The sequence below is a fragment of the Dromiciops gliroides genome, chromosome 6 (assembly GCF_019393635.1).
Source record: "Dromiciops gliroides isolate mDroGli1 chromosome 6, mDroGli1.pri, whole genome shotgun sequence".
Taxonomy (NCBI): domain Eukaryota; kingdom Metazoa; phylum Chordata; class Mammalia; order Microbiotheria; family Microbiotheriidae; genus Dromiciops; species Dromiciops gliroides.
Genome location: NC_057866.1, coordinates 38063560 through 38089730, shown reverse-complemented (window position 1 = coordinate 38089730; position 26171 = coordinate 38063560). Strand labels below are relative to the sequence as shown.

Here is a 26171-nt window from a genome sequence, read left to right as displayed (position 1 = left end):
AAATGGTCATCCTGTGTTCCATGCCTATTCTCAGTTGACTCTCATTTACAACTTCAGTGGAACCAGTCATATCAATGTGATATTCCTTCCAAGGGTACAAATTGCCCCTTCCCACCTTGCCAGTTTTCTTATGCATTCTTCCCATCAATAGTATAGCCATAGTGACCATCTTGCTATTTCCTACACACAATCCTCCATCTCCTATCTCAGAAACCTTCACCCTGGCTATGCCCCATGCCTGGAATGTACTCACTCTTCACTTCTGCCTCTTGGAATCCCTAATTTCCTTCAAGATTCAGCTTGAGCTCTACCTTCTACAGGAGTCTTTTCTTACACCACCATGCCCATCTACCAGGGGCCCCCACCCCAAATTACCCTGCATTCATTTTGCATATATTCTGTTTACACTTTTAACATACCCGTTGTCTCTCTGTTCTCTCTTCTCCACTTCCTATTCCTTAGAAAGTAAGCTTAGTGAGGACAGGGGCTATTTCACTTTGGCCCTTAGCACAGTCTTGCTTGGGCATATAGTAGATGCTTATTAAATGCTTGCTGATTGCCATTTTCATCATAAGAGATTCTTTCCCATGCATTCCTATGACTCATCCACAAAGGATCTACCCAATTCACTGGACACCCTCCTCTGGGTTTCAGCACATTCCATGAGTACCAATGCAGTACTTACCTGCTATCTCCTACTCTAGTCAGGCAACTGGCCCATCTCATCTTCTGATATAAATATAGATATTTCATCCCACAGTAGGGGAAGAGGGGCTAAGACTAGGTGGCCTATAGATACTACCCCCACCTTTCTTCATCATCCATTCATTCCCACCCTTGAGATAGGTATGAAGGTCATGCCTAAAATACCACTTGCCATTACTAGACACTAAACCTTGCCAGCCAGCTGGCATCCAACAAATCTCTAAATATTTTTTAAAATTCTGAATTATTTTCCCCTCACATCAATCTGCCTAAACTGATTTTTTCACACATAATTAAACTCAGCCAAATACATCTTGGCATTAAAAATTATAATGAAGTTTATCAGGAAAGGGAGAGAATTTTTTCATATAAGGAATTTCTACCTTTTAAGAATAAAATAAATAGAGCAGTTTTATAGAATTGATAGCACTTTCACTTATTGTGTGAAAATAACTTTTATGTTTATCTCTGGATTGTCCTGAAAGGTCCCTAAGAATTCTGACATGGCAAAGTCTGAGGGTTAGATCCTTTAGAATTATTCAGTTCCAGACTATCAGCATGTTCTCACTTGATGGAATACAGTATAGAATTGTGGAAATAATACAGAACTTGGAGTCAGGAAACCTAGGTTCTAGATCTGCTAATAACCCTATGTGTGATTGGGAGTTGTTTCCTCATCTGTAAAATGAGATGATTGGATGACTTCAAAGATCCCTTTTAGCTTTAACATTTTATATTTTAGAAACCCACTCCCCTTGCCTTTACCTTGAAAGCACAGTACTTATATTCATAATTATTTCCTAATTATTTTTCGGATATGGAAAATGTTCTGTAGCATATAACAAGGAAAGAAAATAAAATAAGATGAATTTTTATTACTATGATAAGTAGTACTTTATTGCTACAACAAATTTGATTTGTATACTAATATATAAACAATAAATCCAAATATTCCTCTTCATCCCCTCATGAGTAACAAAAGAATGATCTGTATTGTTTTATGATTTCATAATTTTGGTTACAAATGTAATTAAACAATTTAGTTATAAATGCAACTAAAATACATTATTTACAATCTGTACATTATAAGTATAGATTGCATGTATCTTAATATTATGAACATTTTTTTAGAAGTCAAAGTTTTATAACTAAATTGTCCAAGTCATTGTAAATTGATTAGCAATGCTTGAGTTTAAAGGATACTCTCTGCTCCACCAAAGTTCACCTTTTAAAAAAAATTTTTTTTTGCAGGGTAATGAGGGTTAAGTAACTTGCCCAGGGTCACACAGCTAGTAAGTGTCAAGTGTTTGAGGCCAGATTTGAACTCAGGTCCTTCTGATTCCAAGGCCAGTGCTTTACAGTTGCCCCAAAACTCATCCTTTAAACACCACGGCTATTCTTTAATTCCAATGCTGATCTATAGCTGCAAATCAAGCAATAACAGTATCTCAAAAGAATGAAAATTGTAGGTGACTCAAAGGCCAATGAAAAGACAAATCGTGTTAGTAAGGAGTCTGCAGCATATTGCCAAGGATGACTTGCATTACAAGTGGTGCAAAAGACAACATAAAGCTAAGAATACTGAGCACATTGACTATGACACTGCTAATTGAGGAATGTTTAAAGACCTCCTGCACATTAGATTCTCTATAGAAGATAATATAGGATAAGAAGATGTGGGGAGGGGCGCAGCTAGGTGGTGCAGTGGATAATGCACTGGCCCTGGAGTCAGGAGGACCTGAGTTCAAATCCGGCTCAGATACCTGACACTAGCTGTGTGACCCTGGGCAAGTCACTTAACCCTCATTAACCCTTGCAAAGAAGAAGAAGGAGAAGAAGAAGAAGAAGATGATGATGATGATGATGATGATGATGTGGTGGGAGTATTATAGTCCAATCAGTGGAGGGACTACCTATGAGAATTAGAAAATTATAGCGTAACACCCCTTTCAAGACTACCTCCCAACTCACACTCACACTGGTGAGCTAAGTCACCAAAAGGTGGTTACTACTTTTCCCCTTGAGGGATCTGGGGGTAACACTGAAGGGCTGTGAATGGTTTTTCTAATGCCATCACTCACAATCCCTCACCAGTGTGTTCCCCAATATTGGTTAACCAGTTGATATTTTCCCAATATCATGTAACCAACTAATATCAATTATCTTTTACAAAGAAATATTTACTAAAATTATGTAGGAAAAGCCAAAGCACAGACATCTTCCCAAAAGTCTGGGACATACAGAGCCTAAGAGAAAGTGGACTAAAATTCTGAAAGAGGCCAAAGGGGTTTTGATGGCTCCTGGTACTGAAAGTCCTTTTCTCCCTTCCTGGGATCTTCATGAAATTCTCCTATAATATAACTCTCGGTCGAGCTCTGAAGACTGGTACCTCTGTAGAATGCTGAAGCTATTTTTCCTTATGGTATCTAGTTTGTCCTTGGATCTCAATGCAGATGCTGCCCTCAACCTCCAGGGACACTGTTACCATCACCAATGAGAAGTACAAATTTTCTGACCTTTCAAAGTTTAAAGCATTTGGGAAGTAGGAAAGAGACTCTTTCCTCCTCTACCAAGCAATTCCCTCTGGTTTGGCTAGAAGTATTATACACCGGGGCAGCTAGGTGATGCACTGGATAAAGCACCGGCCCTGGAGTCAGGAGGACCTGAGTTCAAATCCGACCTCAGACACTTGACACCTGACACTAGCTGGGCAAGTCACTAAACCCCAATTGCCTCACCAAAAAAAAAAAAAAAAAAAAGAAGAAGAAGTATTATATACACCACTGGGTTGGCCTGCTATTTGAATACCAGATTCCAAAATGGCTTTGTGTTTTATCCAAGCTCCAAAAGAGCATCACCAATTCTCTTTAATAAATTTAATTATACTTCCTATGTAGCATCATCACATTTTATCCCATTGATTTTTTCCAAATTAAGGATTTTTTCACAACTAGTATATACCTTTATTTATTCAACAGAGGTATCTAGGAACTGTTCATACTTATTTTATATATTTGATTGATGACTCTGTAACCAGAGGTATTCCAGCCTGATAAACATATAGAGGATTGTGTTATATTAATTGGGATGAAGTGATTAATTGATTGACTGATGCATTCTAAGAAGTCAGAGAAGGGGCAGCTAGGTAGCACAGTGGATAAAGCACCGGCCCTGGATTCAGGAGTACCTGAGTTCAAATCTTGCCTCTGACACTTGACACTTACTAGTTGTGTGACCCCAGGCAAGTCACTTAGCCCCTATTGCCCGCCTCCCCCGCGCCCAAATAAAATAAATTTAAAAAAAAGAAGTCAGAGATGTCCAAGAAGTCTGTTTTCAGTTGGAGTGGGCAGACCCCAACCCTTACAAAAATTTCACATATATTTTAATGAAGACTCTGTAAGATAGTTAATAACATTTGCACTTCACAATTAAGTACTTTTTCCTATAGGTAACTGATCTTTTATATGACATCATACAGTTGTTTTGATCAGAACCCACCAACTCACCCTCCCTCTCCTCCACTACAATAAGTCTTCACTGTAATGAATAGGTATAATCACTACCATTATATCTGTTTCCCAAGATGATTAGGGGGAAAGGAAAAGAACCTCACTGTTCTAAAATATTTATAGCAGCTCTCTTTGTGGTGGCAAAGAACTGGAATTTGAGGGTATGCCCATCAACTGGGGATTGGCCAAACAAGCTGTGGCATAATCATGATGGAAAACTAACTGTGCTATAAGAAACAATGAGTTCGGTGATTTCAGAAAAACATGGAAAGACTTACATGAAAAAATGAAGAGAACAATGAGCAGAACCAAGAGAACATTGAATACAGTAACAGCAATATTGTCTTAAGAACAACTTTGGGCGACTAACCCATTTTGAGTATTATAAATACTCAAACCATCTACAAAGTACCTATGAAGGAAGATGCTATCTGCTTCCAGAGAAAGAACTAATAAATAGAAGTATGTATTGTATAGTTCTATGTACATACACACACATATATGGTAGTCATCTCTAGGGTGGTGTGAGAAGGAAGAAATTGTAAAAAGTGCACAGCAGAGAATAAAAGAAAATTTACAAGGAAGCATAGAAGGCAGAGTAGCTTTGAAAATCATGTTTATAATTGTACATATATAGCCTACATCTGATTGCTTATTGCCTCAGAGAGAGAGGAGAAGAGGGAGGAAAGAAAGAATAGAATTTGAAACTCAAATCATTAAATAAAAATGTTTATTTAAAGTGAAAAAAGAAAAGAAAATGATGTTTATATAGTGTAGTATAGTAGTTTATATAGTAATACTGTAAAAAAAATTTTTCTTAGTATTAGTTATTTGCAGATTTTGGACATAAAGTTATTGATAACTTCCATTTTTTTCTGTTTCAAACTATCAAAATCCTTTGACCATTTATTCATCTATTAGGAATAGCTCTTGTTCTTATATATTTTATTATTCTATTATTATTTTTATTCTATTTGTTTTATTATTCTATTATTATATTTGTATCAATTCTTTATATAGCCTGTATAACAGACTTTTGTCAGAAAAATTTGCTGTTATAATCATGTACATAGTTTTTTAAGTGAATCTGTGAAACATTAAAAAATGAATAGGTATAATCAAGTAAAACAAATGAACACATCAACCATTTTTAAAATGCATGTCTCATTGTAGACCTTTAGTCCATCACCTCTCTACCAAGAAACAGGTGACATGCTTCATCATCAATCTTCTGGAGTCATAAATGACCACTGTGTTAATAAGAGTTTTGGTTTTTCAAAGTTGTTTCCCCTTACATTATTATAATTACTATATAAATTGTCCTCTTGGTTCTGCTCACTTCCCTCTGTAGTCCCAGAGGTTTCTCTGAATTCAACATATCCATCACTTCTTATAGAATAATAATCTTCCATTATATTTAAATGACAATCTGTTCGACCGTTACCCAATTCTGGTATCTACTTTGTTTCCAGTTCTTTGCTACAATAAAAAGGACTTCTACAAATATTTCTGCATAGATAGGTCCTTTCTCTCTTTATTTTAACTCTTTGAAGTGTATGCCTAGTAGTGGTATCATTTGGTCAAAGGTATGCAAAATTCAGTGACTTTTTGTGTGTAGTTCCAAAAACCAATAGAGCATTAGTGTGTATCTTCCCAAAGCACTTCCCCAATAATTTCCATTTTCCTGGGGTTTTTTCCTTCTACCAATCTAATAGGTATGATAAGGAACCTCAGAGTTATTGTAAATTTTTTTCCTTAGTATTAGTTATTTGCAGATTTTTGCCATGAAGATATTGATAACTTCCATTTTTTCCTTTTCAAACTGCCTATCAAAATCCTTTGACCATTTATTCATTTATTAGGAATAGCTCTTGTTCTTACATATTTGTTATTATTCTTTTATTATTTTTATTCTAGGTTTTATTATTATATTTGTATCAATTCCTTATATAGCCTGGATAACAGGCAGAAAAATTGGTCAGAAAAATTTTCTGTGGAGATTTTTTTCCAGTTAATTTTTCTTTCTAATTCTAACTACATTGATTTTGCTTGTGAAAAAAGCTTTTTAACTTTACATAAGAAAAACTGATCATTTTTTCTTCTTGTTTTACTTGAAAAATTCCATCCCTCCACCCCCCATATTCACAGTTTGAAAGCTATCCCTTTGCATTTTCCTCTAATTTGTTTACAATATGGCCTATTACAATCATGTAGTCATTTGAAGCTTCTTGTTATCCCTATGAAGTTTCACCTAACTTATTAGGTATCCTCCCCAGGTTTTCGTTAGCCACAAATTGATAAATATTCTATCTGTGCCTCCTTTATCCAAACCAGTAAATATAAATATTTTAAAAACCAAAATGAAACACAGGACAAAGGTGAAATCCCTAGGGCATGTCACTAGAGACTTCACTCCAAGTTAGGTCCGGTCATTCAACCTGGTTTTAATCCATTTACCTACACCTCTCCATCTTGTCCACAAAGATAATGTGTACGATTTTGTCAAATCTATTTATCTTAAAGCTTTTTATTTTAGGGTTGTTGTTTTTTTCTCTTGTAGCCAAGGACATTATTTTGGTAGTGAAGTATATATGTATGTATACATTATTTATATGTATATACATACACATACATGCTTATACATATACATACACACATATATATGTAATGTATTTACTTTCCTAACTTGGTATTGGTTTACAATTTCTGTCTGTCTTACATGTTTATCCTTGTCAGTGTTGTCTTCAATTGTAAAACTCCAGGGAATGTGACCTAGTACAATGTCATGCATAATTAGGCACTTAATAAATGCCTTTAGATTGTAATAACAATGATAGTGTAATCCACCTAGACTGTAAAATCCCCAAAGAAATCAGTCACAATCACAAAATATTCGAGCTAACATGGCCCTCAAGAGTTTAATCTCATCCATCCTCCTCCCCAATGCTAAGAATACATCTAGAAATAATTCAAGACAAATGATTGACTCACTTATTACATTTTTGCCACAGGGGTCTTCAAATGATAATTAGGGATCTACTGTTAGACCTTAAAACTGTTTGCTACCACCATTTCCCCAACTTCTCCAAGCCCTCCACTTTATATAAAAACTATAGTTTCAACCTATAAAAAGAAACTCAAAATTTTCAAATCTAATATCTAGATAGACTAATATTTACTATTTGAGACCCTGAACCCTTTTGGGGGGCCAAGAATCCCCTAGAAATACCACCATTATTATACATGTCTATGCATGGCAATATTTTATTTATTTCCCTTCTCAGAAGTAAGCTACTATCAGTTTAAGCAAGTGTATTTATTTACAAGGGGAAAAGTATAACTTCACAAATAATATTTCAGGTTTCAAGTAACTAAAAGTGTACCTAGAAGAAAACTACCAGTAAATATGAATGCATTACTCTCACACTATGTGACTAAAAAGTTATCCAATAAAATGAAAAATTAATGAAGGTTCCAGAGAATAGATGATGGAACATATCTTTGTCTTCATTTAGAACCAAATATTATCTAGCTTATCAGATATAGTTACTGTACTGGATGTTTTTGCTTAATTATTACTCTTTGCAATAAGGGATGGTTCAATAGGGAGACAAGAGGGTCTTTGAAAGATACTGATTTTTTTCAAACTGATAATAATTTTAAAGATTTTATAAATTAGACAACATTGTAGGTTTTTAATCAGTAATAAACCATAAATGTAAATATTCAAATTTTTTAAATCTATGATGAATCTATAATTTAAACCATGGAAGTCAGAGATCACATTGGATATATGTACCTCATAAGTACTAAAGATTCTCTAAAATATAGTTAATGAGGACAAATGCATCAAAAGACTTTTTCTAACTTTCTTATCCACCTACATAATATTCATTCCTTCTAATATTTATTGAGGTCTTCATATCTGTGGGGCACTGTGAGATATACAAAGATGAGTGAAGAACAGTCTCTATTTTTAAGAAGTTTATCACAAATAAAGTAGATTTAAGTAAGTACAATAAAAGAATTATATATACTTCTATAACTGGCTATTATAGAAGTTCGGAGAGATGAATAAACTAAGTATAAACAAACTGGCGTTCTCAATTAACAATAATGGAAGTCACAGAAATTTTGGAGGACTTTTCTTAGCTGTCAAATAAATTATAATGATTTGATAGGAATACGGTATAGAAAACTCAGCAATAATACAGTAAATGGTATTTATAAACCACACTATTCTAAAATTTTTTTGCTATTTTGTGGGTGAAATCATTTATCTAACAATAATGTACAGGATATCCCCCACTATAACAAAAAAGTGCCTTATAAGTGACTATCTTTATTCATTAACTTCAATTTTAATTAGTCTCTATCATTATACTTGTTTTCATTAAATTCCATGAGTTTTACAGAAAAGTCTTGTCATTTTACTTTTTTAACTTTTATTTTCTTTTTTCTAAATACCTGATAGGGCACTTTCAAAAGTTAGTACTAAAATATGTTTACTAAATTAAGTTGTTCATAAAAAAGTTAATAAATTTAGGAAGAGCATCCAGTGTAACTTGAATAAAGTACAACAGAACCTACCATTTATTTTTTTTATTATATGCCTTAGGACTACAAGGATTTAAGTGTTTTTACAAAAACAATAAAAGAGGAGTAATTTGATGGTTTATTTACTCGTTATAACCTTTAGAAAGTGTCATGCTTTTTTAAAGTGTTTGCTTCAGGCTGTAGTTTTACAAGATGGGCTGTGCATTGGTCAGGCCTCTTCAATTCCTGACCCTGAACAGATTTAGGAACAAAGTACAGCTGGCTCATGACCAAGCAGCCAAAACTGCAGCTAGGTACTTGTACTAGCTTTTTTAAACTCATAATACACCTCCTACGAAATTGAACTATTCAATTTTTCATGCAGTTCCATCAAATAGATATCATTCTTTCATAGGGGTTTGCTTTTTGATTAGAGATAAAAGAAATCTATCTCCAATAAACATAACACAGTATAAAAGTTTTAAAACAACTTTCCAAGTAACATTTAAGATTTGTGTTAAAGACTAGAATTTCACCCTAAACAAACTATTCCAATATATATATGAATAATAGGAAAATAAGATCCAGAGTTCCTTTTTCTTTATCCTTTGAAGTGCTACATCAAATAATCAGAGTATAATTAATAATTTTTTAAAATTATTTTCCATCTTTTCTAGAATGAGGAAATTATGCTGTGAAATTTCAGAAAGAAAAGTATATCCCAGCATTTATTCAAGTATTCATCCTAGTACAAAAGCTTGCCCAATTCCTTCTCTTTCACTCTACCATAAATCACTCTGCCAATAGTTAAGGGAGAAGAGAATGATAAAGTTCAGGTTAAGAAAACTAAAATGCCAATCTTCATTTCATCAGGTCAATTCAATTGGAATTTATTAAGCAACAAACCTTTTTTAAGTACGAACTATGTACAAGATGTGATGTTTAAAATCTAAATTGTGGTCACCTTAAATTAGAAGCTTTAGCACCAGTCCTTGGGCATTAAACATTTATTAAAGCATACAGATATTCCCATGGAGTTCAGAAAGTTAAGAAAAAAGCCTATTTAGCCTAAAGTTGCAGCCTGGTCTGGTTCTTCCTCAAGTCCTCTGCCACAAGCCTGCTTCAATCACAATCTCTCTCCAGCAAGCTGATCGTGGAAGCTTTTTATAGGTCTGGAACAGAGGAGGTCCTTACACACTGCTTCAAGCTGATTGGTTGGCATCATCCAAATCCATTGGTTCTGAAGGTGTTCTCAAGGTGTGATTACAATCCAGTTAACTTGAAGTAGGCTTAATCAGCAGTTAATCACTCTCACTTGATTCAATCAGTCTAGATTAATCTCCAGGTGGGTCTTTGAGTATCTGCTAAATCTCATTATTTCATCACAAAGACATTGTGCCAAGGTTCTTTGAATACAAAGATGAAAAGACTTTTCCTTTCCTCAAGAAGCTTAAAATTTTATCAGAAGAGAGGAGGTGGAAGCCAAAGAGGGAATCAAACATGTATGCAAAAAATATGGCAGACGGTAGACTATAATAAGAAGAGATCCAGAGGTGATCAATTTCACTTTAAGCAAGAGGTATCAAGAAAGGTTTTATGGAAAGGTCAGTCAGTGCCGGAGCTGTCTCCTTAAAGGAAGAAAAGGATATCAAGGGGTAGAGGTTGGTAAGGAATGTGTTCCAGGCCTGGGCCTTCTGTGGGATGGAAAGATATGCTGTGTCTTCCTGTTTTTAATTATTATTTATCATTCACATACACATAGTGTCTTTTCATTCTCCCTGCCATAGCCTAGTCTAGAGCCTCATTATTTTCAACCTGAATTATTCCAATAGCCTCCTAAAAGGTATTACAGCCTATAGTCTTTCCCTTATCCAATCCTTCCTGTATACCATTATCACACTAGTCATTTCAAACCACTCTTTTCACCCTATCATTCCCATTTCAAGAACCAATAATGACTCTCTACTGCCTTATTAGATCAAGTTGTAAACTCCTCTGCTTGATTTTCCTAATCTGGACCCACCCTACCTCTTCAACCTTATTCCCCACAAAAAAGAATAATTTACTTACGTAATTTAAGGTTTTAAAAATTACTTTCTTCACAATAGTAAAATACTTTTTTTCACAATAGCCTTCATGAAGAAACAAAAAGGTTACGGTGCTTGCCTATGATCGCAGTTAGTAAATGTTTGAAATGGGACCCAAATCCAGGTTCCCTGACTCCAGGTCCAGTTCTCTATCCACCAAGAACACCCACCTCTTGTCCAGGAGAACCCATCCCTTCCCTCTTGAATAAACATACTATATTAATTCTCGGTGTTATGCTTCAATTTACAATAGGCGATGGAGACCCTTGCAGTGTTTTTCCCTCCTGCCCCATTTATCAAAATCCTCTTTTTCCTTCAAAGATTCATTTAATTCCCAACGTGTCCAGGAAGCCTCCTTCTCTAATGCAAATTCATCTTTTCCTCTCTACACTCAGAATAACAGAATTTCAGGGTTACCGGGGACCTCAGTGGACCTCCAGCCCAGCCCAGATCCAAAAACAATTCCCTCTGCACCATGTAATTCCTGCCATCCCTGCAGTCAAAAACATACTAATGATCCCTTCATCCTTTCAGGGGCCAGAGAAGGGAAACAGTACTTAGGTCGTGCCCACTATGAGCCCCGTCCAGACTAAATGCTTTTTTGTAAATTTTATCTCATTTGATCCTCACAACAACCTGCCAGGCAGGTTCTACCACTACCCCCATTTTACAGGTAACTTCACATGTCAGTTGTAGCTCTTCAATGAAATGATAAATTCCTTGAGAAGGACCCCGTTTTCTACTTCTGCATGTCTTAAGTCCCTAACATGGTAGTAGCCACACAATGTGTTAAATCAATATTTACTTGATACAAATCAATTGAATTCTATGTCTTTGTAAAACTGGAGCACCTACAAAATAGGGCATTACATGTAATAATATGTAAAAATAATAATCACATAGAGGAAGCATATTTGCTTCAATAAAAGTATTTGTCATTTGCTGATACCTACTTTTACTTCACTTTTAGATCTGTAATTAATCACTACAAAATACATTTGAAGAGTTATGATAAAAAAAACTTATTTAGGAGAGAGAACCTATAACACTTAAAAGTAAAAATACAGTAGTAACCCTTTCAATTCCCTAATGTTGAAGTCCATCTTAATGATATAAATAGAACAAAAGTTTCCTTTCTAGTACATACTAACAGGAAATAACAAACTCATAAAATTCTTTTAAATTTAAAACAGTCATTTTTACAGGTTAGTACTCTAACCAAATATAATAGAGAGGTCATACTGTGTTAAAAATGTAAAGGGCAGTAGGCCACTACAAGACAAAAATATATTAGCCTTGAGGGAAAACTGCCAGCCAGCTTGTCTGATAAATTATCAAAAGAAACTCCAAAGCCCATTTTTCTATCCCACATGTGCTCTACAAAGTTCACAGTGAATCTGTATGTAGTATAGTGTTTATTAGTTCCACAATTTGAAAAAATCATAGAAATAACTCTATTTTATAGAATGATGTGTTGAATTTCCTTCAAACTGTCTCCAAAATATTCAATTTCTCTTATTTTATATAGTAGAGGGTTAAAATATTATAAAAACAATAGCACTATTTCTTCTGTACAAAAATATTTTTTACACATTTCAAGTGTCCACATGTGTAAAACTTCTTTTAAATTTGTTCATACTGTAAAATATTTTTCTTTAATCATATTATTTTTCCAAAACTCAACTTAAATAGGATTGTCCTTTTTTGTTATGCAGAATATACCTGAGTTTCACTGATTAAAGTATACTCATCACTTCTTTAGAAATGATTTCAAGTAAATGTAATAAAATTAGAGAAATCTATTTTTAAAGTATAAAAGTTCAAATCATTCATTATGAAGCTATTTGCAATAAAATAAAATCCAATGGAATTTCTTAAAATTGTTTTTGGCGTACTGTTTTCTGAACCAAATTCAAAGGTTTTTTAAAAATCATGAAAAATTTCTCTGGTTGCTTCTGCCAAAGAATTTTTCTAGCTGGATCCTTACCATTCCACTGCCTTTTAATACTAATTTTAGTATTCTAAGATTAAGATCTCCAGCTGTTCCCTAGGCCTTTTAGTCCATCCCTGCCCTCCTGTTCTTCCATCTGTCACAGGAAAATGAAATGCTAAAATTAGGCCTCCACTTTGCATAGAATGTGGTACTAAGTAGTCTAAGATTATCCGATGAATGATATATTACTGTTTTTCTACCCAAATTCCTACACAGCAAGGATTCCAAAAGCCCTACTACTTTCTTATAATCTGGATTATGAAACTTTCTCCCCAGTCTTAGATTAAATAGACATAGTATGAAAATCATCTACCAAGAGCTCCTTCACTATCCTTGCTCTCTGATTCAAAGTTTCTCTATCATTGTTTCACAGAAGCAATTGTCTCCTCCTTCCCAAAGCTATGCCTTTCTCCCATGCTATTGATCTCATCCTTCTCCTCTAGAATCTTATCCCTTAAATTATGTATGTACCCCTTTTATCTAGCATCTTCAATGTTTCCCTCTCCACTGTCTCCATCCCTTATTCAAATACTCAAATGAATGTGATCTTATCAATACGGGCATTTATTCCAACAAAGCAGATTGCAATCCATCCATATCTGCCCATCCTATACTACTCTTTTTTTTTTTTTGCGGGGCAATGGGGGTTAAGTGACTTACCCAGGGTCACACAGCTAGTAAGTGTCAAGTATCTGAGGCTGGATTTGAACTCAGGAACTCCTGAATCCAGGACCGGTGCTTTATCCACTGCGCCACCTAGCTGCCCCCCTATACTACTCTTATCCATGTCCTCCCATATATTTACCACTCAACATACAGGAAGTCTTCCTCAATTTCTCCTGACATTTCAAGGGTACCAATGAAATATTCTGGCTCTTGTTCATCATTATCTCTCACTCTCACCACATGACAAGCCCATTTCACTTATTATCATACACTTCCTTGATGATCATTTATTTCTATTCATCTTCCAAATTCCTCATAGGTTATATTTGCAACCTGCTCACACATACCATGTAATTCTCTATTGCCCTGTGATTTATGTATTCATATACATATGTATTTCTAATTTTTCAAAGACTATTTTAATTCCATGTCTCACTGTATACACCACCAACAGAATATCGGTATTTTTTTTTAACTAATTCTGATCTTTTCATTGACAAGTCAGTATACACAGACAACTGATTAAAATATACTTCCCACACCAATTACAAGTCTTTTCCTGTCTAATAAGATGTAAATTATTTCATTTTTCACAATGTTACTTGTTGATCACTATGTCTAGCACCTACTATTTCTTTTCTCAACAAAAGCATTCATTATATAAAAGTATGTGGCTTCTGGGTGGCCTAACAGTCTGTGGTCTGAGTCTGTGGCCTCTTTGTGTTCCTTTTTCCTGAACCATGCTTTCCCCATAGTTTGAATTTACCTCAACATTTCCCACCCTTGTATCAAAGTCACTGAGCATCAGAAGATATTTGCAAAGTGAGGAGGCGCTGCTCCGAAGCCTATAAAGCCTGTTCTTACTCGGAATCGAACATGCTACAATCCTGTGTTGATTTAATTTGGATGGAATTATTGAGTTTTTCACATAATTTCTCTACTTCTTCATCCTCAACAACCAAGGCTTATATATAATCCACAATTCTTTGCACGGTAGTCTTTTTACGAATACTGAGAAGTACTGCAAAAGGAGATAACTAGATATCTAATGAAATAATATCTCTTGTTACCTTTAGAAATGTGATATAAACTAATTACACCAACTCCTTTCTTTGCCTCTCCAATAAATACCAGTGAGATCAAGAATATCAAAAGAATCAATGGAGAAAACATGTGAAAGAAGGTGGCCTTGTAGTACCAGATCTAAACTATATTATAAAACAGTAATCAACAAAACCATTGGCACTGGCTGAGAAATAGAGTGATGGGATTACTCACAAGCCAGGCAGGCTGAGAAGAAGCCCAATCACCCCCTGGGCCACGCTGTAGCACGAACAGTGTGTCCGGGAAGCAGCGCTACACTTTAAGGAGTAAAAAGCCAAGAAACAGTAAGCCAGGATGAGTAGGCAGAGAAAGCAGAAGACCATTGAAAACTTCTTTGGGGGAAAGGTATACCACAATACATCCTTAGAAGAAGAAGATAATAATAGGGTCAAAGCTCCAACATCCAAAGCTTCCAAGAAAAATATGAACTGGTCTCAGGCCATGGAAGCTCTCAAAAGGGACTTTGAAGAGAAAGTAGGAGAGATAGAATGAAGATGTAGAGAAAGAGAGGAAGGAATGGAAAGAGAAATGAGAGCGATGCAGGAGAGTCATGAGAAAAAAGTCAACAGTTTGAAAAGCCAGATGGAAAAGGAGACTAAAAAACTGTCTGCTGAAAATAATTGCCTAAGAATTAGGATTGAACAAATGGAAGCTAGTGACCTTATGAGAAACCAAGACACGGTAAAGCAAATCCAACTGAATGAAAAAATAGAGGACAATGTGAAATATCTCCTTGGAAAAACAGCTGACCTGGAAAATAAATCTAGGAGAGATAATTTGAAAATCATTGGACTACCTGAAAACCATGACCAAAACAAGAGCTTAGACACCATCCTCCAAGAGATTGTGAGGGAAAATTGCCCTGATATTCTAGAAGCAGAAGCTAAAAATAGAAATTGAGAGAAATAGAGTGGTGGATCAGTTGAATCAATTAGGTATACAAGACATAGTTGTAAGTGACTATAGTAATCTACTGTTTAATAAACCCAAAGACTCAAGCGTCTGGGATAAGAACTCACTATTTGACAAAAACTTCTGGGAAAACTGGAAAACAGTCTGACAGAAACTAGGTATAGAACAACATCTCACACCATATAGCAAGATAAGGCCAAAATTGTACATGATTTAGACATAAAGGGTGATATCATAAGCAAATTTGGCAAGCATAGAAAATTTTATCTGTCATATCTATGAATAAGGAAAGAATTCACGATCAAACACGAGACAGAATCATGGGATGTAAAATGGACAGTGTTGGTTACATTAAATTTTAAAAGTTTTGCACAAACAAAATCAATGCGGCCAAAATTTGGAGGAAAGCGGGAAACTAGGGGAAAATGTTTACATCGCGTTTCTCTGGTAAAGGCCTCATTTCTCAAATATATGGACAACTGGGTCAAAAGTTATGAAGAGGCAGTTTTCAGAAGAAATGCTCTAAATCACTATTAATTAGAGAAAAGCAAACAAAAACAACTCTGAGGTACCGCCTCATACCTATCAGATTGACTAATATGACAGAAAATGAAAATGACAAATATTGGGGGGATTAGGAAAATTGGGACACTAATACACTGTTGGTGGAGTTGTGAATTAATTCAACCATTCTGGAGAGCAATTTGGAACTATCTCCAAAGGGCTATAAAACTATGCATACTCTTTGATCCAACAAAGCCACTACTGTATCCCAAATAGAGTTTTTTTTTTAAAGGAAAAGGACCTATATGTACAAAATTATTTATGGAGCTTTTTTGTGATGGCAAAGAATTAGAAACTGAGGGGGTGCCCATCAATTGGGGAATAGCTGAATAAGTTGTGACATGTAAATGTGATGTAACATTATGGTGCTATAAGAAATGACAAGCAGTATGGTTTCAGAAAAACCTAGGAAGACATATAAACTGATGCAAAATGAATTGAGGAGAACATTGGACACAGTTCCAACAATATTCTATGACAAGCAACTGTGAATGACAGCTATTCTGATGAATACCATGATTCAAGATAATTCTGAAGGATTTATGATTCTACCTACCTCCAGAGTAAGAACTGATGGAGTCTAAATGCAGATTGAGGCATATTTTTTTCACTTTTTACATTTATTTATTTATAAATAAATAATAAAAAGAAGTATTTGTGTTCCATCCTTTCCATTAACCTGTAACTTTTTCTTTATTGCAGTTGCATTTATAGCAAAAGTATCAATAATGATATGATTCAGCTCCTACAGTCATATGTACATTCATTCATTGTATTCACTGGTCATCTCACATTTAAAATACTAACAAAGTTTAAATATCATCTGAAAATTAATTCTTTGTGCTTTCTTGTCCTTTTTCCACCATTTTCCCTACTGCTATCCTTAAAGAAGTATAGGGGGGCGGGATAGCTAGGTGGCACAGTGGATAAAGCACTGGCCCTGGATTCAGGAGCACCTAAGTTCAAATCCGGCCTCAGACACTTGACACTTACTAGCTGTGTGACCCTAGGCAAGTCACTTAACCCCAATAGCCTCACCAAAAAAAAAAAGCATAAGGGGAAAAAAGAAGTATAAGGGGCAGCACAGGACTAAGAGCCATGTTGTATTTTTCTTTGTTTCATGAGTTGCCACAACCAAAAATTTAATCACCAAGTAACCACCAGTAGGTGAGGTCTACTTCCTATTTTCCTCCAGATATACACACATATCTAAACTGAGAAGACCAAGCCTTGACCCTGCTGTCCCCTGAAACCAACATTCTATTTCTCTCCTCTCATTCACAATTACATTTGTGGAGTGTGTATTCTGTACCACTGCTTTCATTTGCTTATCCATCCACTCTTTAGTCTCAATGAAATTAGGCTTTAATTCTACCACCACCACCATAATGAAATACTACCCTTTTTTGGAGGAGGGAGGGCGGGGCAATGAGAGTTAAGCGACTTGCCCAGGATCACACAGCTAGAAAGTGTCAAGAGTCTGAGGCTGGAGTTGAACTCAGGTCCTCCCGATTCCAGGGCCAGTGCTTTATCCACTATGCCACCTAGTTGCCCCTGAAATACTACTCTTAAACAGCAAAATCAAAAGAATTTTTATTCCTCAGTTATCAGTTCTCTATGACTTCTCTGAAGCCATTTTTAACAGCATATCCTGATTATCTTCTGATTCTTCACTGTTCATTTTCTGTCTCCTATCATGGTTTTTAACCATAACTTATGGTTGTTCACTGTTGCTTAGTCCTTAGTGCCTGGATTTCTCTTTATACTCACTCTCTGAGAATTTGTTTATTCTCATTTACTTCAACAAATACATGATCTCATCTATGTAAACATTCTCTCCATCAACACAGATAGCAATCCTATTTTCTTATCCTGTGCAATTCTTGTACATTTTCTTTCATAAATCCTCCAAAGAAAACCTACTTAATATACTGAAGGAATTCCTCTGAACCTTTTAGTATTTTCTGGATTAGTGCATTACTTAAGGTGTCCATCTATTATCTCTGCCCATTTTTTCCACCCCCATACCTAGGTCATCCTTGGGGAAAAAAAATATATATATATGTATATATATATATATATATATATATATATATATATATATATACCAACTACATGCCTTTCTGATAGCTTTTATAGCCCCAGCAATTTTTATTCTTCTGAAATCTTAGTGTTCATAGCTTTATGGTATCACAGAAAATAATGACTCTTACAAGATGGATTTTTTTGACTGGGAACAACTCCAGGATCATTGAAAGTGCTGTGCCATTTCCCAAATATGATGAGAGAGAGCAGTTCTTCTGTTGTCTATCTGGAGGATGGCTCCAAGATCTATGCATTGAAAAGCTAATTCAGTGAGCTGCCACCATCCCAATGGCCTTCTCATAAGAATTTACAGGTAGGAGAATGTAGGCAAATAAGTCACCAGCTGCTAATGTCTTTTCATTTACCTTTTTTGATAATAATGATCTATTTTACTATTTTGGAGTTTCTTCCTCATGATATCTTAAATATCAGCCCCTGAGTGCCTTTTAAACTGTTGCCTCCAACCTAAATATTTGTCTTATCTACATATTCTTCTCCACTTCATACCTTTAAACACTATTTCCACATTCTCATATTGTCCATTAGGTATGGAGGTATTAAGGTAACTAAGTCACAGAATTCCAGTTTGGAAGGAACCTCTAATCCAAGTGATTTATGAAAATAATCCCGTCTACAGCACACTCTAAAAGGGACTATGTAGCCTTTGCAAAGAGGCTGGGAGGCAGGAGGGGCAATGGTAGAAGAAGGGAGACAAAGAACAGTAAGTTTGACTTTGATTCCTGGCAAAATTCTTGTACGTACTATTAATGGCAGGGTTAGTGTGTATCCAGAAAAGGAAATAATTTACAGGGGTTCAGCATGCCTTTATCAAAAGTAGCCCATGCTAATACTATTGTGCTATAAGAAATGACAAAACAAGATGATTTCAGAAAGACCTGAACTTATATGAACTGATGTATAGTGAAGTAAGCAGAACCAGGAGAACAGTCATGCACAGTGACAGCAATATTGTTCAAAAAAGAACTGTGAATGACTTAATTATTCTCAGCAATACAATGATCCAAGACAATCCCAAAGGACTAATGATAAAGCATACCATTCACCTCCAAAGAACTAAAATTGATTGAACACAGATTGAAGCATGCTATTTTTTACTTTCACTTTTTTTATTCAAGCTTTCTTATACTAACATGGTAATGTTTTACATAATTGTACATGTATAACCTATATCTGATTGCTTACCACCTCAAGGAGTGATGTGGGGAAGCAGGGAATGAGGGATCGATTTTGGAACTTGAAACCTTAAATAAAAATGTTTGTTAAAAAAAAAAAAAAGAGTAGCCAGGGGCAGCTAGATGGCTCAGTGAATAAAGCACTGGACCTGGATTCAGGAGGACCTGAGTTCAAATCTGACCCCAGACACTTGACACTAGCTGTGTGACCCTGGGCAAGTCACTTAACCCTCATTGCCCCACCAAAAATAAATAATTAACTAATTCATTAAATTTTTAAAAGGTAGCCCATGCTTAGAGATGGCTTTACTTTATTTCCCTTTCAAACACAGTTGTTAAATTGTAGCTCAGAGAAATGAGGCAGATGTAGTTTAGTGAAGCATTTGATCAAGTGTTTCATGTTATTCTTATGGGAAAGATGGGGAAATGTTGACTGTTGGTTGTACAATTAGATGGTTTTTAATTGACTGAATGACTAGTCCTAAAGAGTTATTAATTGGTTCCTGTCAATTTGTAAGGAGCTTTCCAGTGGAGTACCCCCAGAGAACCATGCTTTTTATATTTGGTATTTTATTATCAATGATTGGTTATCAGTTTTTAAGATAACAGAAAGCTAGGAAGGATAGCTAACACAGACAACAGACTCAGAATTCAAAAACATCATGACAGGCTAAAACACTGTGCTGAATAAGATGGAATTTAATAAGAATAAATGTAAGCCTTTTCATTGGGGTTCAAAAATTAAACTTCTTAAGTGCAAGATGGGGGAAGCATTACTAGAGAGAAGTTCTTCTGAGGAGAATTTGGCAGTTTTGGTGAACTGCACTCTCAATATGAGTGAAAAGTATCATCTGTCTACCAAAAAAGCTAGTAAGTAATTGATGCATTACATTGCATTAAAAGAAGCATAGCTTGCAGCAATAAAGAGGCACTAATTGTGTTCTGCTCTGATCAGACTGCCTTTGATGTGTTGTGTTCAGTTCTTCGTGGCATGTTTAAGAAAGGACACTGATAAACTAGAGAGCATTCAGAAGAGAGCATGAGGATTGGTATAGGGCCTTGAGAATGTCTAACCTGGAGAAGACTCAAAGCAGAAACTCATTCGATATCTTCAAGCTGGGACTTTGCCGCCTGAAAAGGGATCAGACTTGCTTTGTCTGACTTCAGAGGGTGGTACTAGGTGTTAGGGTTAGAAGTTGCCAAGAAGCAAGTTTAGGTTTTGTGCAAAGAAAACATCCTAATAATTAGAGCTATCCAAAAGTGAAATGGATCGTCTCAGGAAGTCACGAGCCATCTCCTCTCCCTCCCCTTCAGCCCTCCCCACGTACCCTAGCCTCCTTGATATTACATCAAGACACTTCATCTGCCTAGCCATTTTCACTCGCTGCTCCCCATTCACTTTTCCTCCTTATCTCTGCCTGTTGGCTTCCCTGGCTTTCTTCAAGTCCTAACTACAATCCCATCTTCTATAGGAATCCTTTCCGGATCCTTATTCTAGTGCCTTTCCTCGGTTAAGTATTTCCTGTTTATCTTGTTTGTACATATTTGTCTGCTTGTTGTCTCCTCCTTAAACTGTAAGCTCCCTGAGGGCAGGGACTGTCTTTTGCCTTTCTTTATATCCCCAGCACTTAGCACAGTGCCTGGCACATAGTGAGCACTCAATAATGCTTATTGACAGCCAGCAAGCTCATGGAATACTGCAGGGAAACTGGGCCAGACTTTCTGAGGGATTGGCCACCTTATTTACTGGCAACATGACGCCTGGGAAAACTTTCATCTACCTAGATGTCCTCACACATGCAAATGAATTTACCCTAGGCACCAGATTTCCTAGATATGACTATTGATGGTAGCTCAGCAGCAACTATAATTCTTTCAGCATATAGTTCTTCTGGCCAATTTAATTGGTATTGTGTGAATCCTTAAGTTAGTTTACCACCCCAATGATAGCCAAGGAGTTAGTAATGCCTTTTCCTAATGGAAATGGTTTATCGGTCACAAGCACAGACAAGCTGCACTGAAAGCAGACCCTCCCTATGTTTACAAGCCCAGTTTAGCCCAGCTGAGATCCAAGGAATTCTGTCAAAGACACAACCTTACAGTGGACTCAATCCTGTTCTGGTTCATGGCCCACAATCCAACCAATGGAGATAGCAAATAGCCTTCTTAGTATGGTACTGTCTTCTAGGTCTAAGGGGCTAGACCCCATCAGGCCCAGATTCTCAGGAATTTTCTAGATAAAAGTTAACAAAACATAAGCTCAACCAGCACTGTGGCATGATAGGGAGACAATGCCTGACACTTATAATAGCACCTCACAGAAAGTCAGCACTGAAGACCAACGTCCCTATTGACCCTTTACCCACTATCCCTTGGAAGGGAGGGAGATGATCTCCTTTGCCACAAAAAACTTATTCCAATCATCCCATTCCAACTTGCCCACATGAAAGTTCAGGTGGCTGAGATTAAGAGTTAAAATGGGCAGAGGGAAAATGCATTTCCGTGTCACTAGGCCTGTGATTTCACTGTTATAAGGAACTCCTAGGAAGGAAACTCCCTGTCAGTGCAGATCAGCACCTGTTCTTCTATTTAGTCTCCAAGAGTTGCCAAGCACAGAGAATTTACATAGCTTTCCTCAGGTCATACAGTAAGGAAGTTTTAGAGGAAGGACTTGAATTCAGGTCTTCCTGACTCTTCATTCACTATAAATAGCACCCTGTCACTCTAGCAGAATGAAAACTAGATCAAAGCTTCTTAAACTGTGGGTCTCAAACTGAATGTGGGGGTCATGAAAAATTTGGCAACAGGAAAAGGTTACATATACTTATTTTATATACCCATATACCCGGGGTCACATAAAAATTTCTCGGGCAAAAAAGAGGTCATAAGTGGAAAAAGTTTCAAAAGCCCTGAACTAGATCAAAATAAGATTCAAAATAAAAGATCATCAATTTGGGGATCATTTAAGAACTATGATGGAGGCTTCTTGGGAATTTTTGTGGACTCTTCACAGAGAAAGGGAAAGGATTTGGGAAATTCAAATCAATTAGCATTTATTTTTGTTTTGGGGTTTTGGTTTTTTTTTTGGTTTTTTGGTGGGGCAGTGAGGGTTAAGTGACTTGCCCAGGGTCACACAGCTAATAGGTGTCAAGTGTCTGAGGCCAGATTTGAACTTGGGTCCTCCTGAATCCAGGGCTGGTGCTTTATCCACTGCACCACCTAGCTGCCCCAATTAGCATTTATTAAATACCTGTGATGTGCTAGATGCTAGACTGTGAAGAACTAAAGACAAAATAAAAAAACAGTCTCTGACCTCAGGAAGATTACATTCTATGGAATAAGGAAGAGGTCTAAGGGGAGAGAATATAACATATAAATAAACTGATAAATATATACATGGTTATTTGAGGGGGGGAAAGAGCACTATCCCTAAGGAAAACTTTACATAGCAGATAGCATAAGGGCTAAGCCTTGAAGATTCTAAGAGGTAGAAGTAAGAAGGGAATGTATACTAGGGATAATAGATTAGTCTGTACAGAATCACAAAGGCAGGAGATAGAACCCTGGCTTTGGAGAATACTAAGTTTGGCTGGACTGCCGAGTGTTCAAAGGGAAACCATGTGACGTAAACTTAGACAAAGAAGGACATGAAAGTAGGAAGTCTGATGTGATGGGCAGTTTATCACCCAAAGAACAAGGGACCCGCAGGGCACACTAGAGGAACCTTGAGTGGGGCACGGGCAGAGGGGAAATACAAATCTGTGGATGAGTATGAGGGAGCAGTGGGTGGCAGTAAGGGAAGGGAGCTTCTGCCTAGGCAGCCTGAGACTCTGAATATAGAAGAGGGATTCTGAAGAACAAAAGTGACAAACCCTTCAGAGGAGCAATGAGACTGTTGATTTGATTATCATTCTGACCAGAGTAAGAAGTGAAATCGGGAATGAGAATGGGAGTTGGAGTCGCTATGTGCAATGGTAGGGCAGCTGGCAAGTCCTTGGCCCAGAAACCAGTGACCAGACACTCAAAGGCAGGTGTTGGAGTCTAGAAGGACTCAAGTCTGGGGCATGGAGAAGGGTGAGGTAGGGTTCATTCACTCCTAATTCAATCTTCAGCCAGGACAACTCTGCCCCAGGGCCAGCTCCAATGCTGAGCTGAGTACAGATTGCAATATGCAGTTGTATGGACAGCCCATTGGGCTAGATTACACAGAGCTAAGTACATATTTCTTGAACAGATTGATAATGAGCTGTACTATGTCCTTTTTTGTATCTCTATCACTTAACACAACATGAGGTACAATAGCAGGTACTTAATGCTTATTGAATGAATAAAGAGTGAATTACTTTTCAGATCAAAGATGTACTCTTCAGGGAGCAGCTAGGTGGCATAGTATAAAACACAGGCCCTGAATTCAGGAGGACCTTAGTTCAAATCCAGCCTCAGACACTTGACACTTACTAGCTGTGTGACCCTGGGCAAGTCACTTAACCCTCATTGCCCCACAAAAAAAAAAAAAACAACCCAAACATACAAATACACACACACAAATATATATATATACACACACACACACACACACACACACACACACACACACACACACTCTTCAGGTTTGGCTTTTAAAACCCCTTCACATAGCAGTAGTTCCCAACCCACTTTTCTCAATTGTTAGCAGTTATTCCCCTTCCCAGCCTTTGTGGTCCAGCCAAACTGCCCTTCTTGCTGTTTGTCTCACACAACACTCCATCCCCCACCTCTGTGTCTTTGCACTGGCTGTGTCCCTCCCTCTTAAACCACCTTGCTTCCTTCCAAACTCATCTCCAGCACCAGCTTCTCCATTCAGTCTTTGCTGATCTCCCTCGGGGCTGGTGCCCTCCTGACCAAAATCACCTCGTAGCTTACTTCGCATATGCTTTGTATGTGTTCCTGTCTGCTCCCCTGCAAGCATGGAAGCTCCTTGAGGAGCTGTTTCATTTTTGCCTTTGTGTCCCCACGGCCTGGCCCAGTGCCCAGTGCTCAGCCATGCCTAGCAGAGGCTGCTCTGAGGCCAGCAATCCCAAGTTGCTCCCTGAAACAAAAAGCCATCTTGGGAAACCTACATTCTTCTCATAACACCATTCAGCAACGAATCATGGAACACCGCCATCTCTGATGAATCAGAATTCTGGGTGACACAGAGGGCAGCACAAAAACATAGGGTGGGAGTGAAGAGTCGGACACACATTATCAAAGATGACTCACATAGCGGAATCACAGATTACTCGGGAAATGTATGATTAGAAAAGGAAGTGGCCAGTTATATAGGGAGAGTAAGGAGTAACAAATAGCCCGGGTGCTGCCCAGGGGTCCTGGTAGAGTAACAGTAAGTAAGACCAGGATGTCTTGCACAGTGAGCGGACTCCATATGGAAGCTCAGAGGAAAGACCTACAGGAGAGTCAGCCAGAATGAGAAAGCATGAATGGGCTTCGGCCTTTACCTTTAGAGAAACACCCACACCAGAAAAGATCACAGATCCATTAAAGCATTATTACATTAGGACTAATATTTTAGGGAAATGATTTCTGAAATATTTAAAGGGATATGAAAGATGGGATCAAAATGAAATACTTTTTAAAATAATCATAACAACTAAAAAGTGCTTACCCTTCTCATGCGTAATTCTTCTAATGCTTCTAACAAACTTGTTTTGAATTCTAATATCTGAATAGAAAACAATGGTTCTGAAGAACTTTGAAGAGAACAGGAAGTTGACTCAGTCTTAAAGTCTTTATCCATAATAAAATTTGGTTCCTGCAATATGAAAAAAAAATTTAAGGATTAAATACTAGTTTGTTAGATGAAGCGCAATTACAATAAAAACCTCAATTTGTGCTAATTTCCACTTGTATACTTCTGAGATAAAAGGTAACATAACACAGTGAATAATAGCTAGCTAATAGGTAATATTTTCTCATTTGATCCTCCCAACATCTCTGTCAAGTAAACACTATTATTATCCCATTTTGCAGATGAGGAAAATGAAGCTAACAAATGTCAAGTGATTTACACAAGGTCACATAGCTAATAAGTAGCTGAGGCAATATTTGAACTCATCTTTCTGACCCCCAGTCCAGCACATGATCCATTGTACCACCTCGCTTCCTGTACAGAATGGAGAGCTGACTCAAGAGTCCTCAACACCCAGGTTTAAGTAGTGCTTCACCTCTCAGTGTCTCAGGCACTGGAGCCCTGAGTGTGTAAGACTCGAAGTTGCCCATCAGTCACCAATCTGCATTGGTAGAAAGAGTTCACAGGATCCTGAGTGTACAGTTGGAAGGGACTTCAGAGGCCATCTACTCCAACCTCCTCATTTGAGAGATGAGGAAACTGAGGCCCGGAGAAGTGGCATGAGGGGCTTGCCCAAGGTCACACAGGTAAGTAAGCAGCAGAATCAGGATTTCAATTCCAGTCTTCTGACTACAAACTCAATGCCCTTCCCATCTGGTCACTGGTTCCCATTTGGCCCCAAAGGTCAGACACAGCAAGGCTCAAGATCAGAGCTGCTGGTGTGTGCTGCCACACACTGAACCACCGGCATCTGTCCTACAGAATACCTTTCCCTATACTGATGGAATCACAAGTCCAGGATTGTTTCTAAAATGCCCTTGAGCAGGACACAAAATTCAGACTGCTGAAATATTCCAGATGTCCCGTCTACTTAATCAAATCCTATCCTTCACCACCCAACTCGATTCCTAACTCTTCCATGAAACCACCTCCAGCTACTGGATTCCTTGCTGGTCTCCCCCTTCTTTGAATACCTACCTATTGAACTTC

The 26171-nt window shown here is 37.1% G+C and overlaps 1 protein-coding gene across 1 annotated transcript in view; it reads right to left on the bottom strand.

Moving 5' to 3' along the window:
• The window catches only part of CCDC73 (coiled-coil domain containing 73), a 117226-nt gene extending 92081 nt beyond the window's left edge, over positions 1-25145 (bottom strand). Inside the window, 1 exon segment of the mRNA XM_043972204.1 lies at positions 24999-25145. Coding sequence (XP_043828139.1) covers positions 24999-25130 — 132 coding nt within the window. The 5' untranslated portion in view covers positions 25131-25145.
• Between the last annotated feature and the right edge of the window lie 1026 nt (positions 25146-26171).